This window comes from Spinacia oleracea, chromosome 6 (genome assembly GCF_020520425.1).
Source record: "Spinacia oleracea cultivar Varoflay chromosome 6, BTI_SOV_V1, whole genome shotgun sequence".
Lineage (NCBI taxonomy): Eukaryota > Viridiplantae > Streptophyta > Magnoliopsida > Caryophyllales > Amaranthaceae > Spinacia > Spinacia oleracea.
The window spans coordinates 76,613,336-76,629,678 of record NC_079492.1 but is presented as its reverse complement, the minus strand read 5'-3'; the positions used below and the strand labels follow the sequence as shown (position 1 = coordinate 76,629,678).

The 16,343-nt window shown below is 38.0% G+C and overlaps 1 protein-coding gene across 1 annotated transcript; it reads right to left on the bottom strand.

The window, feature by feature from the left end:
• Positions 1–11,734: 11,734 nt before the first annotated feature.
• LOC110799528 (uncharacterized) lies at positions 11,735–14,799 on the bottom strand. The gene is made up of 4 exons (XM_022004797.2): positions 14,395–14,799; positions 14,142–14,249; positions 13,977–14,047; positions 11,735–12,298 (listed from the first exon to the last, which is right to left on the bottom strand). Exons 1-4 carry the CDS (start codon positions 14,662–14,664, stop codon positions 11,968–11,970), a joined length of 780 nt encoding a protein of 259 aa, XP_021860489.1. The 5' UTR covers positions 14,665–14,799; the 3' UTR covers positions 11,735–11,967.
• Between the last annotated feature and the right edge of the window lie 1,544 nt (positions 14,800–16,343).

The following is a 16,343-nucleotide window of genomic DNA, read 5'->3' as shown; positions in this document are numbered from 1 at the left end:
AAAACTTTAAAACATTAAACAGAGACATCAAAGCCATTCTCCAATATGCTTGATTCCCATAGCTGCAGTGTGCGAGTTGTGCTTCGCTTGCGGCAGAGGTTTAGTTAATGGATCTGATATGTTGTCATCAGTTCCAATTTTGCTTATCTCGACTTCTTTTCTTTCAACGAACTCTCGTAGAAGGTGAAATCTACGAAGTACATGCTTGACTCTCTGGTGGTGTCTAGGCTCTTTTGCCTGTGCAATAGCTCCGTTATTATCACAATACAGGGCTATTGGTCCTTTAATGGAGGGGACTACACCAAGTTCTCCTATGAACTTCCTTAGCCATATAGCTTCCTTTGCTGCTTCATGTGCAGCAATGTACTCCGCTTCAGTTGTAGAATCCGCAATGGTGCTTTGCTTAGCACTTTTCCAGCTTACTGCTCCTCCGTTGAGGCAGAAGACAAACCCAGACTGTGATCTGAAATCATCTTTGTCGGTTTGGAAACTTGCGTCCGTATAGCCTTTAACAATTAATTCATCATCTCCACCATAGACCAGGAAGTCATCTTTGTGCCTTTTCAGGTACTTCAGAATATTCTTGGCAGCAGTCCAATGCGCCTCTCCTGGGTCTGACTGGTATCTGCTCGTAGCACTGAGTGCGTACGCAACATCCGGGCGTGTACATATCATAGCATACATTATTGAACCAATCAATGATGCATATGGAATCCCATTCATTCGTCTACGCTCATCAAGTGTTTTTGGGCACTGAGTCTTGCTTAGAGTCATTCCATGAGACATGGGTAGGTAGCCTCGCTTGGAGTCCGCCATCTTGAACCTATCAAGCACCTTATTGATATAAGTGCTTTGACTAAGTCCAATCATCTTTTTAGATCTATCTCTGTAAATCTTGATGCCCAATATGTACTGTGCTTCTCCTAGATCCTTCATCGAAAAACATTTCCCAAGCCAAATCTTGACAGAGTTCAACATAGGAATGTCATTTCCGATAAGTAATATGTCGTCGACATATAATACTAGGAAAGCAATTTTGCTCCCACTGACCTTCTTGTATACACAAGATTCGTCCGCGTTCTTGATGAAACCAAAGTCACTGACTGCTTCATCAAAACGTATATTCCAGCTCCTGGATGCCTGCTTCAATCCGTAGATTGACTTCTTTAGCTTGCATACCTTTTTAGCATTCTTTGGATCCTCAAAACCTTCAGGCTGTGTCATAAACACAGTTTCTGTTAAAACGCCGTTTAAGAAAGCAGTTTTGACATCCATCTGCCATATTTCGTAATCGTAATATGCAGCGATTGCTAACATTATTCGAATAGACTTTAGCATTGCAACTGGTGAAAAGGTTTCATCGTAATCCACACCGTGGACTTGCCTGTAACCTTTTGCAACCAATCTAGCTTTGAAAACTTCAAGTTTCCCATCCTTGTCCTTTTTCAGTTTGAAAACCCATTTGCTTCCAATGGCTTGGTAGCCATCTGGCAAATCGACCAAATCCCATACTTGGTTTTCAGACATGGAGTCTAATTCAGATTTCATGGCTTCTTGCCATTGCTTGGAGCTAGGGCTCGTCATAGCTTGCTTGTAAGTCGCAGGTTCATCACTTTCAAGTAATAGAACGTCAAAGCTCTCGTTCGTCAAAATACCTAAGTACCTTTCCGGTTGAGATCTATATCTTTGCGATCTACGCGGGGTAACATTTCTAGATTGACCATGATTCTCACCAGATTCTTCTAAAGATCTCTGAGTTTCATCCTGAATGTCATCTTGAGCATTCTCTAGAGTTTGTTGTTTGACTCGAATTTCTTCGAGGTCTACTTTTCTCCCACTTGTCATTTTGGAAATGTGATCCTTCTCCAAAAAGACACCATCTCGAGCAACAAACACTTTGTTCTCATATGTATTGTAGAAGTAATACCCCTTTGTTTCCTTTGGATAGCCCACAAGGATACATTTGTCAGATTTTGGATGAAGTTGTTCTGAAATTAATCGTTTGACGTATACTTCACATCCCCAAATCTTAAGAAAAGACACATTTGGAGGCTTTCCAAACCATAATTCGTATGGAGTCTTTTCGACAGCTTTAGACGGAGCTCTATTTATAGTGAGTGCAGCTGTATTTAGTGCATGTCCCCAAAATTCTAATGGAAGTTCGGCCTGACCCATCATTGACCTGACCATGTCTAGCAAGGTTCTGTTCCTCCGTTCTGACACACCGTTCCATTGTGGTGTTCCAGGAGGAGTCAATTCTGATAGAATTCCACATTCTTTCAGATGGTCATCAAATTCATAGCTCAGATATTCACCGCCTCTATCAGACCGCAGTGCCTTGATCTTCTTGCCTAATTGATTCTCTACTTCACTCTGAAATTCCTTGAATTTTTCAAAGGATTCAGACTTATGCTTCATTAGGTAGACATAACCATACCTACTGAAGTCATCAGTGAAAGTGATAAAGTAGCTGAAACCACCTCTAGCATTTGTACTCATTGGTCCACATACATCTGTATGGATTAAACCCAATAGTTCATTTGCTCTTTCTCCAACTTTAGAGAAAGGTTGCTTTGTCATTTTGCCAAGTAAACATGATTCGCATTTACCATAATCCTCTAAGTCAAATGGTTCTAGAATTCCTTCCCTTTGAAGTCTTTCTAAGCGTTTCAAGTTTATATGGCCTAATCGACAATGCCACAGATAGGTGAGATCTGAATCATCCTTTTGGGCCTTTTTGGTATTTATGTTATATACTTGTTTGTCGTGATCTAATAAATAAAGTCCATTGACTAATCTAGCAGATCCATAAAACATCTCTTTAAAATAAAACGAACAACTATTGTCTTTTATTATAAAGGAAAATCCCTTAGCATCTAAGCAAGAAACTGAAATGATGTTTTTAGTAAGACTTGGAACATGGAAACATTCTTCCAGTTCCAAAACTAGCCCGGAGGGCAACGACAAATAGTAAGTTCCTACAGCTAATGCAGCAATCCGTGCTCCATTTCCCACTCGTAGGTCGACTTCACCCTTGCTTAACTTTCTACTTCTTCTTAGTCCCTGTGGATTGGAACATAAGTGTGAGCCACAACCTGTATCTAATACCCAAGAAGTTGAATTAGCAAGTATACAGTCTATAACGAAAATACCTGAAGATGGAACGACTGTTCCGTTCTTCTGATCTTCCTTTAGCTTCAAGCAATCTCTCTTCCAATGCCCCTTCTTCTTGCAGTAGAAGCATTCGGATTCAGAAGTGGGTTGACTGACCTTTCTCTTTGCAGATTTGGCGCCAATTTGCTTAGTTGGGCTGGCCTTGTTGCCACCTTTCTTTGCATTCCTCTTCTTTCCAGATTTCTTGAACTTGCCCCCACGCACCATAAGCACATCCTGCTTATCACTTTTGAGCGTCTTTTCAGCGGTCTTCAGCATACCGTGAAGCTCAGTGAGCGTTTTGTCCAGACTATTCATACTGTAGTTCAGTTTGAACTGATCATACCCGCTATGAAGAGAATGGAGGATGGTGTCTATAGCCATTTCCTGAGAAAATTGCTGATCCAGCCGACTCATATTCTCAATGAGTCCAATCATTTTGAGAACATGTGGACTTACGGGCTCGCCTTTCTTAAGCTTGGTCTCAAGAATTTGCCTATGAGTCTCGAATCTTTCGACTCGAGCCAGATCTTGGAACATGTTCTTCAACTCACTGATGATTGTGAAAGCATCTGAGTTGATGAACGTTTTCTGCAGATCCGCACTCATGGTGGCGAGCATTAGACATTTCACATCCTTGTTGGCATCAATCCAACGATTGAGGGCTGCCTGAGTGACCCCGTCGCCTGGAGCTTCGGGCATCGCCTCATCTAGGACATACTCCTTTTCTTCCTGCATAAGAACTATTTGCAAGTTCCTTTGCCAGTCAAGGAAGTTTTTCCCGTTCAACTTCTCCTTTTCGAGAATTGATCGAATGTTGAATGAATTGTTGTTTGCCATATTAAAAACTACAATTGAAAAGAATAAACAAATAAATAACCATTCACAGTTTCTCTTAATAAACTTAAATTCTAGCATACATGCATAATTCAGTGTTTATTAAGCATTTTATTCAAATAATGTGTTCCGGCAGGTGTGAATAAAATGATTCCAAGATCCTAAAATCATTGAAGAACTAAGCACAGTTTGTCGACTTAATCCTAGAACATCTTAGGTAAGCAAAAGCCTTTTGCTAATAGTCTAGAAACTATTCTTGGTTGATAGGTACGTCTAAGAACTTATTAGGTAAACCTATCGAATTTGCCACGACATAAAAGGACTCCTTACTTATATCGTTGAGTTTCACCAAAACTAACATGTACTCACAATTATTTGTGTACCTTGCCCCTTTAGGACCAATAAGTAACACCTCGCTGAGCGAAAACTATTACTAGATTGATGTAAAGGATATCCAAGCAAGTGTATATTTTGGCATGGCACCTTTTAACTCAATTTTTAAGTTTGGAACTTAAGGCTCTTACTATGTTGGTTAGATTTTAAGTGAACTAAAATCCTTAATCATGCAACATAATCAAGCTTTTGATCTCATGCATTTTAAGACATATTTAAAACAATAAATAACTTAAAACATGCATAAGATATTTGTGATCTAGTATGGCCCGACTTCATCTTGAAGCTTTGACTTCAAAGTCCGTCTTGAAAATCTCCGTGGGAGGCACCATTTTCTTCAAATAGGATAAGCTATAACTAATTACAACTATTTGATGGTTCGCAGACCATATTTGAATTGAAAAATAACTTTGGTACTTTAGACCAATTACATTCAAATTAATGGTACGCAGACCATATTTTCTATCCTATTTGGGCCATACTAGTCACTTCATAACCTGCAAAACAGTACATATACAATATATACCATTCACCCATTCATTATCATGAATGGCCCACATAGCTGGTTAGTAAAACACATTATGCATCACGTAAACATTTGCAGCAATTAATCAAGGGCACCAATAATCTACCAATTATTCAGTCCTTATTAATTCTAATCAAGTTGTTTTAACCTTAAGGATTTGTAGACCTAATCAAGAGTTTATGACTAAAAAGCGCTCCCACTTAAACCAATAAATTCATATGCTTTACCAATTTTAAACATAAAAATGTATTTCTAGTCTAACCGGAAACATACAAATTTAATTAAAATTTAAAGCTCATATCAATTTATAATTGAATCCAAAAAAAAATTTAATTTAATTTCAGTCGTATTTAAATTAATTCATGATTTTAATTTTAGTAAAATAATTAGAATAAATAACATTTATTATAATTATAATATTCAAAATTAAAATCCAAGAAAATAATTCAAATTATTAATTTTAAAATTAATTAAAATTACGTGAACTGAAATTTTCAAATTAAACATTCAAAACGATCTAATCGTAACGCAAACACCCTACGCGTTGCACGCCCATGGACCGTACGCACACAGCCATTGCTGGCCATGTGCGCGCAGCCCATGCGCTCGTCGCATAGCTGCTGCTTCCCTATCGCAAGCCTCCGCACGCATTGGTGCTCGCTGCACGCGCCAGCGCTCATCGCACGCGAGCTATCGCTCGCAGTGCGCGCGCGCGACATCGCTCGCTGGGCGCGCGAGCCATCGCTCGCTGGGCGCGCGACATCGCTCGCTGGGCGCGCGACATCGCTCGCTGTGCGCGCGAGCCATCGCTCGCTGGGGCGCGACATCGCTCGCTGGGCGGGCGACTTCGCGCGCTGTGCGCGCGAGTAATGCTGGGCGCAGCGCTCGTGGCACGCGAGCTTGCGCTCGCTGCGCGCGAGGCTGCGCGCTCTTGTGCGAGGCAGCGCGCGTTGTGGCGCAGCTCGCTTGCTGCCCACACGCGACTGCCTTGGCTCGCCCTTCGCCCATGCCCATTCGTTCATTGCTCGTGGCACACGACACAAGGCAGGGCTGCTGCCTTGTGCTCGTGCACTACGCCCTTGCTCATTGCATTCGTGCCGCACGGGCGACGAGCTCCCTTGCTCGTCGTCGCATGCCCGCATTATACAACACCCCTTAAGGGTAACACGAAGCGTCCATTGCTTCGTGCGTGCAAGTTTTATGAACGAATCGCATAAAATTTAAAATTTATATTTAAAATTAATGACAAATTAATAAATAATATTAATTTCATAATTTTAGGGCGAAAAAATCGAAAATTTATTATCCAATTGATTTCCGATTGTTATGGATTCAAGTCTAGGTCATAAAAATTTAAAACTTATCGTAAATTTACAATTTTTATGGTGGTTTTTAATCATAGGTTTCTAATTAAATTACAATTAATTATGAAAATCAAATTAATTCTAAATTATTCTAATTTTCAACAAATTAATCATAATTACAAATTAGATTGCATAATTAACAAGACTAGGCATTCAAACTTGTTAAACATATGCAGTAGGTCAATCAAAAATTCAAGATTTATCAACAAGAATTGCAAATATTTAATTTAACATCTTAAATTTACGAAATTTTGCATTCGAAAAACTAAAACCTTCGAAAAGTCATAGTTAGGCTTCGAATTTGAGAATTCTGGGTTCGGCAGAAAAATGCTATTTTTGTCAAAATTTTAGAATGCCTTTTACATGCGGAATTGACACAAAAATCACTCGATTTGGATGAGTAACGAAGAAACTGCCGAAAAACTGCGTACGTATAATTAAATAAACGCAATTTGCAATTAATTAACAATTACGAAAATTAATCACCCCTTTTAATTCTTGCAAATTTGTAATATTTAACCATGTTCATGCAATTTAGATTATGAAAATAATAAGGGGCTCGTGATACCACTGTTAGGTTATGATTCATATGACAGTTCATAAATCATGCGGAAAAACCATAAAGCCAGGAAACATATTATTTACACATAATCATTTAGCATAGTTTAGATGCATACTCTTTGTTGCGTGCCTTCCCTAGCTGCGCCCGAACCGAACAAGAACAAGTCTTTAGGACTCCAAGTGTCGTCCCTCCGTAGATAGTCCACAGCACGTCCGGATCCGCCTTAAGATTGACCAACTAGAATCGCCCTTAAGGTTCTAATATTTTCGGTTAGGTAGGCAAGAATATTGGCTGATTTTTCTGCTTAAAAATCTTAGTTTTGAATACTTAAAACTTGTGTATAAATAATGACCCCTAGGCCTTTATTTATAGAGTTATGGAAAAGGAATCGTAATCCTAGTAGGATACGAATTAATTGAAATTAGAATCCTACATGAATTCTATTTAATTAATTTATCCAATTAGGAATAGGAATTTAATCATACACTAACTCTTGTAGATTTAGGAATCACGCATGAGCACAAACTCACACACACACGGCAGCCACAAGGGCTGCCCATGCGCGTGCGAGCAGCAGCCCACGCAGCGCGGCCCACGCATCCGTGGCCTTGGCGCGCGCTGGGCCTGCCTTGCGGTAGGCCTGGGCGCTGCCTTGGCTGGGCCTGTGGCGCGCGTGCTTGCTGGGCGATGGCCCGGCTTCGTGCTGGGCCTTCGTCCGGCAGGCCTCGTCCGATGCTAATTCGTACGATACGCTTCCGATTAAATTTCCAGTTCCGGAATTTATTTCCGATACGAACAATATTTAATATTTCCGATTCCGGAATTAATTTCCGTTTCGAACAAATATTTAATATTTCCGTTTCCGGAATTATTTTCCGATTCCGGTAATATTTCCGATTCTGACAATATTTCCGTTTCCGGCAATATTTCCGATTCTGGTAATATTTCCATTTCCAATAATATTTTCCGATACGTACCATGTTTCCGTTTCCGGCAACATCTACGACTTGGATAATATTCATATTTCCGATACGATCCATATTTCCGTTTCCGGCAATATCATCGTTTCCGGAGTATTCATTTCTTGCCTGTGACGATCTTAGCTCCCACTGAAACCAAGATCCGTCGGTTCCGAATATTCATAGATGGAGTATTTAATGCCATTAAATACTTGATCCGTTTACGTACTATTTGTGTGACCCTACGGGTTCAGTCAAGAGTAAGCTGTGGATTAATATCATTAATTCCACTTGAACTGAAGCGGCCTCTAGCTAGGCATTCAGCTCACTTGATCTCACTGAATTATTAACTTGTTAATTAATACTGAACCGCATTTATTAGACTTAACATAGAATGCATACTTGGACCAAGGGCATTATTTCCTTCAGATTTTGTGAGTAGTAAGATTGAGGAGTTTGTATGCCTTTTGGCCAGATGGATACCCAAGGAAAACACAAGGATCTGCCCTTGGATCAAATTTTGATCTGTTTACTTTGTGAGTGGTAGTGTAACTTAGGCAACCAAAAACTCTGAGATGAGACAGATCAGGTGGAACTTTAAAGAGCTTCTCATAGGGTGTAGAAAATTGTATGCTTTTGAGAGGCATTCTGTTGATTAGATAGGTGGCAGTAAGAATGCAATCACTCCAATATTTTGCTGGTAGTTTAGATTGAAAAGAAAGTGCCCTAGCAGTCTCAAGGAGATGTTTGTGCTTTCTTTCAACCACACCATTTTGCTGTGGTGTGTAACTGCAACTTCTTTGGTGTAAAATTCCTTTGCTAAGAAACAAAGCTTTCATATCACCTTCAGTCAAGTCAGGAGCATTGTCTGATCTAACATTTTTGACAGATAAACCAAACTGGTTTTCAACATAGAGAAAGAATTGAGCCATAATAGAAACTGATTCAGTTTTATTTCTCAAAAGATGTGTCCAGGTCATCCTGGTAAAGTCATCAACAATGGTTAGAAACTGATTACACTTTGAATGATCAGGAATAGAGTATGGACCCCATACATCTATATGTAGCAACTCAAAGGGTTGAGTGCTTTTGATGCTACTAATTGGAAATGAAAACCTAGTTTGTTTTGCCAATGGACAGATTTGACAGAAACATTCAGCTAAGCAACCTTTAACATCAATATTTGGGATGTTCTTTATTCTACCAAAAGGTAAATGCCCTAGTCTAAGATGCCAGAGTTTAGATTCTTCTACAGCAGCTGAATCTAGGCTAGACAAGGCATAGTCAGTCTGTGGAATTGGAGGAGTGCCAGAAACCAGTAAATCTTCACTGAAAGTGTATAATCCCTTTTCCAGCTTACCAAGCAGAGTAAGCTTGTTCTTGGAAAGGTCCTGAATGAAACATTCATCATTGGTGAAAGAAATAGAATATCCAGAATCAGAACATAACTTAGAGATAGAAATCAAGTTAAACTTGAATCCAGGAACATGTAAAACATTCCGTAGAACAATGTTGTCAGCAAGATTAATCTGTCCTTGATGAGTAACTTGTAATTCTTTACCATCTGGTATTGTAATAGTATGATTTCTGTGGTGAATAGCTTCAATAGATGAAAACATAGTGATATCTGAACACATGTGATCACTAGCACCACTGTCTAATATCCACTTTCTTTTAAAATCAGAGAAAAGACAGAAAGTACCTTTGTATTGAGAGCTAGTTGCCAAACCAAGTGAGCTAGAGCCATGTGCCTCAACTTGTTTAGCAACTTGGGGAATGTTAAAGCATTTCATCAACTGGTTGTACTGTTCTTCAGTAAATGTGGCATGTATCATGCCTGAATCCTCTTCACTTTGTTTATCTTTGTCTGCATAATCTTCCAATTGAGCTGCAGCTGCTACTCTTTTGCCTTTGTTCTTGAAGTCTTTAGGATAGCCATGCAATTTCCAGCATTTGTCAATTGTATGATTCTTCATTCTACAATGCTCACAGAACAAACTGTTCCTGTTGTAGCTGTAGTTTCTAGCTTGACCAGCTGTGTTATGTGAAATATTGTTGTTTCCTGGTGTGTACACATTTCTGTATGGCTTATTGTTTTCATTGAATCTCCTTGTGGCAAAAGCTGCTAATTCAGTAGGCTGTGTTTTGTTAATGTAAACTCCTTTCTGTTGTTCCTCCTGGAGCAGTAATCCAGAAGCTTTCGAAATGGTAGGAAGTGGATTCATCATGAGAATTGAACTTTTAGAGTGATCAAACTTCTGACTCAGTTTCATTAAAAACTGAATCAATCTCTGGTTCTGCTGTATTTTCAGCAATTTCAAGGTGAGTGTGCAACTACATCCAGTGCATACACAGGCTGGTATAGGATCTAATCCATCAAGCTGATCCCATAATAGCTTAATTTTAGTGAAAAAACTTGAGATCTCCTCATTTTCTTCCTGATTAAGATCACTCAATTGCTGTTGTATGGTGTATAACTGTGGACCAGAAGATTGACATAATCTTTCTTCTAGATCAAGCCATATCTCCCTTGCAGTTCTGAGATATAAAACACTTCTGCCAATTGAAGGTTCTAAAGAAGCTAAAATCCAGGAAATGACCAAATCATTGCATCTATTCCATATTCTGAAATTAGGAGAGTTTGCAGCTGGCTGATTTAAGCTACCATCAACAAAACACAGCTTGTTTCTTGCTGATAAAGCTATTATCATCGAACGTTTCCAATCATTGAAACATTTACCTTCAAACACTATATTAACCAATTTGGGAGCATTCAAATCATTGTTGCTCAAGTAATAGGCTGAATTTGGATTTGTAGCAGGTTCGGTTTGTTGATCTCCAGGCATTGTGATGAGAATTCTTCAAACAATTCTACTGAATTTTCGAAGAGAAAGTTGGAATCTCTTGATTTACTATCAAAAGAAATACTGAAGAACTCAATCTGTTAACCAGATTTAGAAGCAAAGAGAAGCAGGATCAGTGATCTTGCTCTGATACCATGTTAGAGTTCTAAGGAACTCAGAAAGAGAGAGATAGAGTAGAGAACTCAGAGAATGAAGAAATAGAGAGAAGATAATTATTGTATTGATTGATCATTATTACAGCAGCTAGATTAGTATATATACAAGAGCTATGATGTATGCTAACCAATCAGATTGCTTCATACAATCTGATGACCAATCATATTGTGCCTAAAGTACACATCATCATCTAATGCTAGTTATTACATCATGAATGCCTAATTGATTCCATAACAGAATCATTGAGTTTGTTACACTTAAGATGCTTCTAGAATAAGTTAGTTAGAAGGCTTCCCATGTGGCATTGCTATCTTGCATTGTGTGTGGCTGATCTTGCTGAGAGCTATGACTGCTCGATGTTGATGCTGCAATGCATGATACTCCAATACATATTTTGACATTTTTAGTTGTAATTACAGTGATACTTCTCACTTTTCTTAATTACCGCGAATCCCCTCAATATGGACACTTATTTATAAACGGAGGAAGTAGATTTTTGTACAATTTATACAAATTCGGGTCATTTTGTGGAGTTTTTTTAATTACCGCGAATCCCCTCAATATGAATGCGATATACAGAGTAAGGGGAAATGATAAAGGAACATCCGAAGATACCCTTGGCAGGGTGTGCATGAATTTTGTAGATTCATGATAAAGGCAAATCTTTAACAATAGGCCAACCAATTGGTTTTGTAGATTCATAAAGGCAAATCTCTAACAATAGGCCAACCAATTGCATGAATTTTGTAGATTCATGAAGGCAACAGAGATTTGCATATGAAAAAATGTGAAGCAGCCCTTTCACATTTTCATCATAGGAAATTTAAAATATGTTTTCGGACGAGAAATTTATGGAAGAACATGACAGCAGCTGAGACAATTAATCGATAACTATAAGAAATTAATCGATGCATGGACAATTAATCAATAACTCTAAACTGCACATTAGCCCCAAAAAGTATGCCACATTGTCCATGCATCGCGTGGATTAAGTTACGAGACAAACAACGGAACACCAGAATTTCTTACACCGTTTTTTTCACTGATAAATCTAAAAGATTTGCTCATATGTCAATACAAATCAGGTTACCTATCAAACTTTTCATCTCTAAAAATCATCATGAATCCTTTACTTTTTACTGATATCATTAAGTTAATTGACTCTGGCTCTCTTTACCTTCTTCCTAGTTGACAGAACAAAATCATCTTCCGAATCTTCCTCAGAGGTTGCATCTTCTTCAGAGCTTACAGCCTTGCGCTTCTTTGATTGTTTCGTCGCAGTAGTGGTTTCTATTTTCTTCTTTTTGTCTGAGGACTTTGGGGTGGAAGAAACTACTTTCTTTTTAACAGTCACGGATTTGGTCTCCTTAACTGTCTTCACATGTTTTAATGGGGAAGTAACTCTTTGGTTCTTACTCTTCTTCATTTTCTTCTCATACACCTGCGTCGCATCCTTCAATGGAAGCAAACCAGATTCCATCATCCTGCAAATTTATGCACCACAGAGAAAATATAACACTAAGCATATAACAATATAAATACAGAAAAAAATTAGCTAAAGAATGCACATGCGATAGATTCTTATGGTTAAGCAGTTAAAGTGGTGCCACGTAGCAACTCGCAACTCGCAACTCACAACTAGATAAGATGTTTCAGATAAGATGTTTGTATCTATAAAAACACAAACTTTGAAGTATCTGCGTCCTTGGAAGCTCAAAGATACACTGACAAGTAAATCATAAACATAAAAGTAACTATTGCAGATTAATCATATTAAGTCTAACTCTGCCTCGTCAAGTAGAAAGTTTCCATGAACTGTAATGAACTGTAATGATTAATCATGCTGTGCACTTCATACCTTTTCACGTTAGAATTAACAAAAGACTTCAGTCTGTGAAACACTCTATTAGCCAAAGATGCGGCTTCAAACAATGATGTGCTTCTCAGGTTTCAAGATTAAACACTAACTACGGTGTCAATTTAAAAGGCCAACGTAGCATCTCAAGAAATTCAATTTCAACTTTTTCAAACTTGCAAATAACTTAACAGTTTAAGTGTTAAACTTATAGATATGATGCAACGGTGATTCTATAATACTAAGAAAAAAATCATATACTTCCTCCATTTTTTTTATAATTGCGCCATTTGAGATTTCACGCTTGCTAATGTACTATTTTAAATACTAATATCGCTCATTATACATTTTAAAAAATTAAAAAAAATTGATAATTTGAAATTATATTTCGAGACGAATCTAACAAGATCTCACATGAATATATTTTTCCCACATATAAATCACAAAAAAATGACTATATAAGAATATAGGAATAGTGTTAAAACCCAAATGGTGCAATTATTAAAAAATGGAGGAAGAATAACGTTATCTGTAACTCCCAACAGATTAACAAACCAACTACTACAACGACTCAACAAAGACATACACCTGAATTCAATCTGAAATAAATTTAAAGAGTGAAGATTATATGTAAGAAATTACTGGTTGACTTTAGTCAATAGGAATGGAAAATCAAGCAAATTGAAAGTGGATAGTCATCAGAGGACAAACTTTGGAAAGACATATTACAAGAAAAAAAGAAACATAATAATTTGGTTCAGAAAAGGAGGAACTTCAGCTACATCAGAACACCATAAAATAGGCCTACTGTGTCAATGCACACTGAGTGCCAATAAAATAACAGCAAACGCTGATGTAAAATTGATTTCTCAAGTCTCAAATACATTAACGAAGCTGACAAAGTAACATAATCCATAAAAATTCCAGGGACTAAGTCACTACAATACCCTGAGCCCTCAAGCAGGAGAATCCTCGGAAAATGGAAAGCTTGGCCCTTGAGGCATGTAAAGGTTTACTATTGGGCAGCTTTTCCTAACCATAACCTTAAGAGACATTTGCAAATTGCAAGAACCATACAAAAATCATAAACTCTAAAATTACAAATTGCAAGTTCTACCAAAGTTTATCATTTCGTGCAAGCATAATGAGGAAGGTTAGACAACTGGAAAAGATTACCCCTTTCCTCTCTGTTAGTACACAACATTCAGTCTATTCGATCTTCCTCTTTTCAATCTCATATTACATTATAAACTACTCATAGAAGTAATAAACAATAATGTCTTAATTAGAAATGAAAAAATGCTCACCAAATTGCAGCCAGTTCACTGGTGGGCACTTGCTGATACAATGTCTCATAGAAAATCCTCAAAGGATCTCTCTGCAAACAAGATAATGAGATATCACTCACATTATAAAATCAAAACACCTACAAAATTATTTTATTTACAAAAACCAAAATTGTTAGAGCTTACTTCTTCAGGAGGATCGCGTTTTTGCCCAGGTAAACTATACACCTTTCTCTCCCTCTTCTTCACCTCAATCTTCACCGTTTCCTCCTCCTTTTTCTTCTTGATTTTTTTCTAAAACCCCAGAAGAAATCGCAAATATAATTAAAATTACAACAAACCCAGAAAAAAACACATAGAAACAATCAAAATTACAACAACCCAGAAATTAAATTAAAATTACAACAAACCCAAAAGAAATTGGAAAGGAGAGACAAACCTTGTCATCTTTGGCAACAATTTTCTTAGTATCAACTTCTTCCTTTTTGGGTTTGGTTGATTTAGGAGTTGGTTTCTTCAGAGGGACATCGTCGTCGCTTGAATCTTCTTCTTTTTTAGTCACTTTGGGTTTCGGCTTGGGCGTCGCAGTTGCAGGAGAATTACTGGGTTTCTTGTTTTTGTTGCGGGTTACAGAAATAGGCACCTCGTCATCGTCTTCGTCGTCTTCAAGCTCCTCTTTCTTCAATGGTTTTGCGTCTTCTGAAGGCATTTCCACACCGCCCAATTAGAGGAGAGAGGAAATGGAAAATGTTTGGAATGGTGAACAAACAAGGGTTTTGTGTAGTACTTTTGCTTGTTAATGGTGAAATTTTTGAATCGATACTAGGAATTAGAGGTTCCAAAAATGTTACTCCGCTACTTTTGAGCTTTTAGGTTGGGTAATGGGCCCATTGGTAAAATCATGTTTTGGGAGTTGGCCAGATTTAATCAGACAAACATGACAAGAAATTAGAGAGTTAAGTTAATAAATGGGGTTTAATATTTCACTTTTTTCACCGTTTGGATTTATGGCTCCGTTTGGTTAGGAACTGTTAGCTGGTTTGACTAGTTGTTAGCGGTTAGCTGTTTGTATTAGTTGATTTGACTAGCTGGTTGTATTAGTTGTTTATGTAAAAGTGTTTGGTAAATTAGCTGATAGCTGTTAGCTGTTTAATATGTAAAATGACCATTAAGGACATTGATATACTTTGTTTTTTATTAATATAGACAAACAGTTTAGTGTGTTAATTTTTTTCTCTTTATTTTTTTTAGGGTTTTTTGTGATTTACCACCTACAAAAAATCCAAATTTGTGTTTTACCACCTAAAAATCCAAACTTTTATTTTACCACCAATCATATCGGGTTATAAGTGGTTTCGGTTTCTCGAGTAGGGTTTAGATCATTGTCAGGTCAGCTCTGCATATATATAAATATATAAGGAAAGAAATTAAAACCAGGATTTGTCAACCTACAACTTCCTTTCGGATGATGAGAGAGAGTGAAGGGTCAAAAGACGAAAACCAGAGCGACAAATATGACAAGAGCTTCCTTTTGCCGCCATAAAATTCGCTAGCAATGGTTGATCAAGAAGCCCTCGGTGTTACCTAAGTCCGTCAAAGTATCCTCAATGAGGCCACCAATTTCCCAAGGACTTGCCACACTCAATTCATGGAATTGATTAACACCAAATTATCCCCTTCGATTTTTGCATCCCACCGCCAAAGCATTAGGGTTTAAAGCTTTGGCTCAAGCAAGAACAAGATCTCCTTTATTATTGCCAATGACAAAACCCATGCTCATGGAGATGGTAGTTCACTTTAAAGTAACTTGGGAATGGGTAGACTCAAGCTACTTTCTTTGGAGGACACGACTTTCCTTGTCGGGTATGATTTGAATAACTCCAAGTTGTTCCCTTAGGTATTAGACAATATTGTGTCTATGGCTACCTACGCCTTATTTTGGCACCAGCGCGTCTCCTATGTGTAAGGTTATGAACAATCTAATGTCATGCGGAAAAACCATAAATGCCATAATCCAAATTAAATATACATAATCATTTAGCATAATGTAGTGAACACACTTTGTGAGGCGTGCCTTCCCTTGTTGCTCCCGAACCGAACAAGAACAAAGTTAGAACGCCAAACGTCGTCCCTCCGTAGAAAGTCCACAGTACGTTCGGATCCGCTTTAGATCGTACCAACTAGGATATAAAGTGTATTGAATTGTGTGTCTTAGTTCATGATTTCGGGACCTCGCTTTTAGGTGATAGGCAAAGTGTATTGAATTGTGTGTCTTAATTCATGACCATAGGCCATGTATTTATAGGAAACAGGAAAAACCCTAGGAGCCAAAACCCTAGAAGGAATTAGGCAAGTTTTAGGAATTTACCAAAAACCAAAACCCTAAAA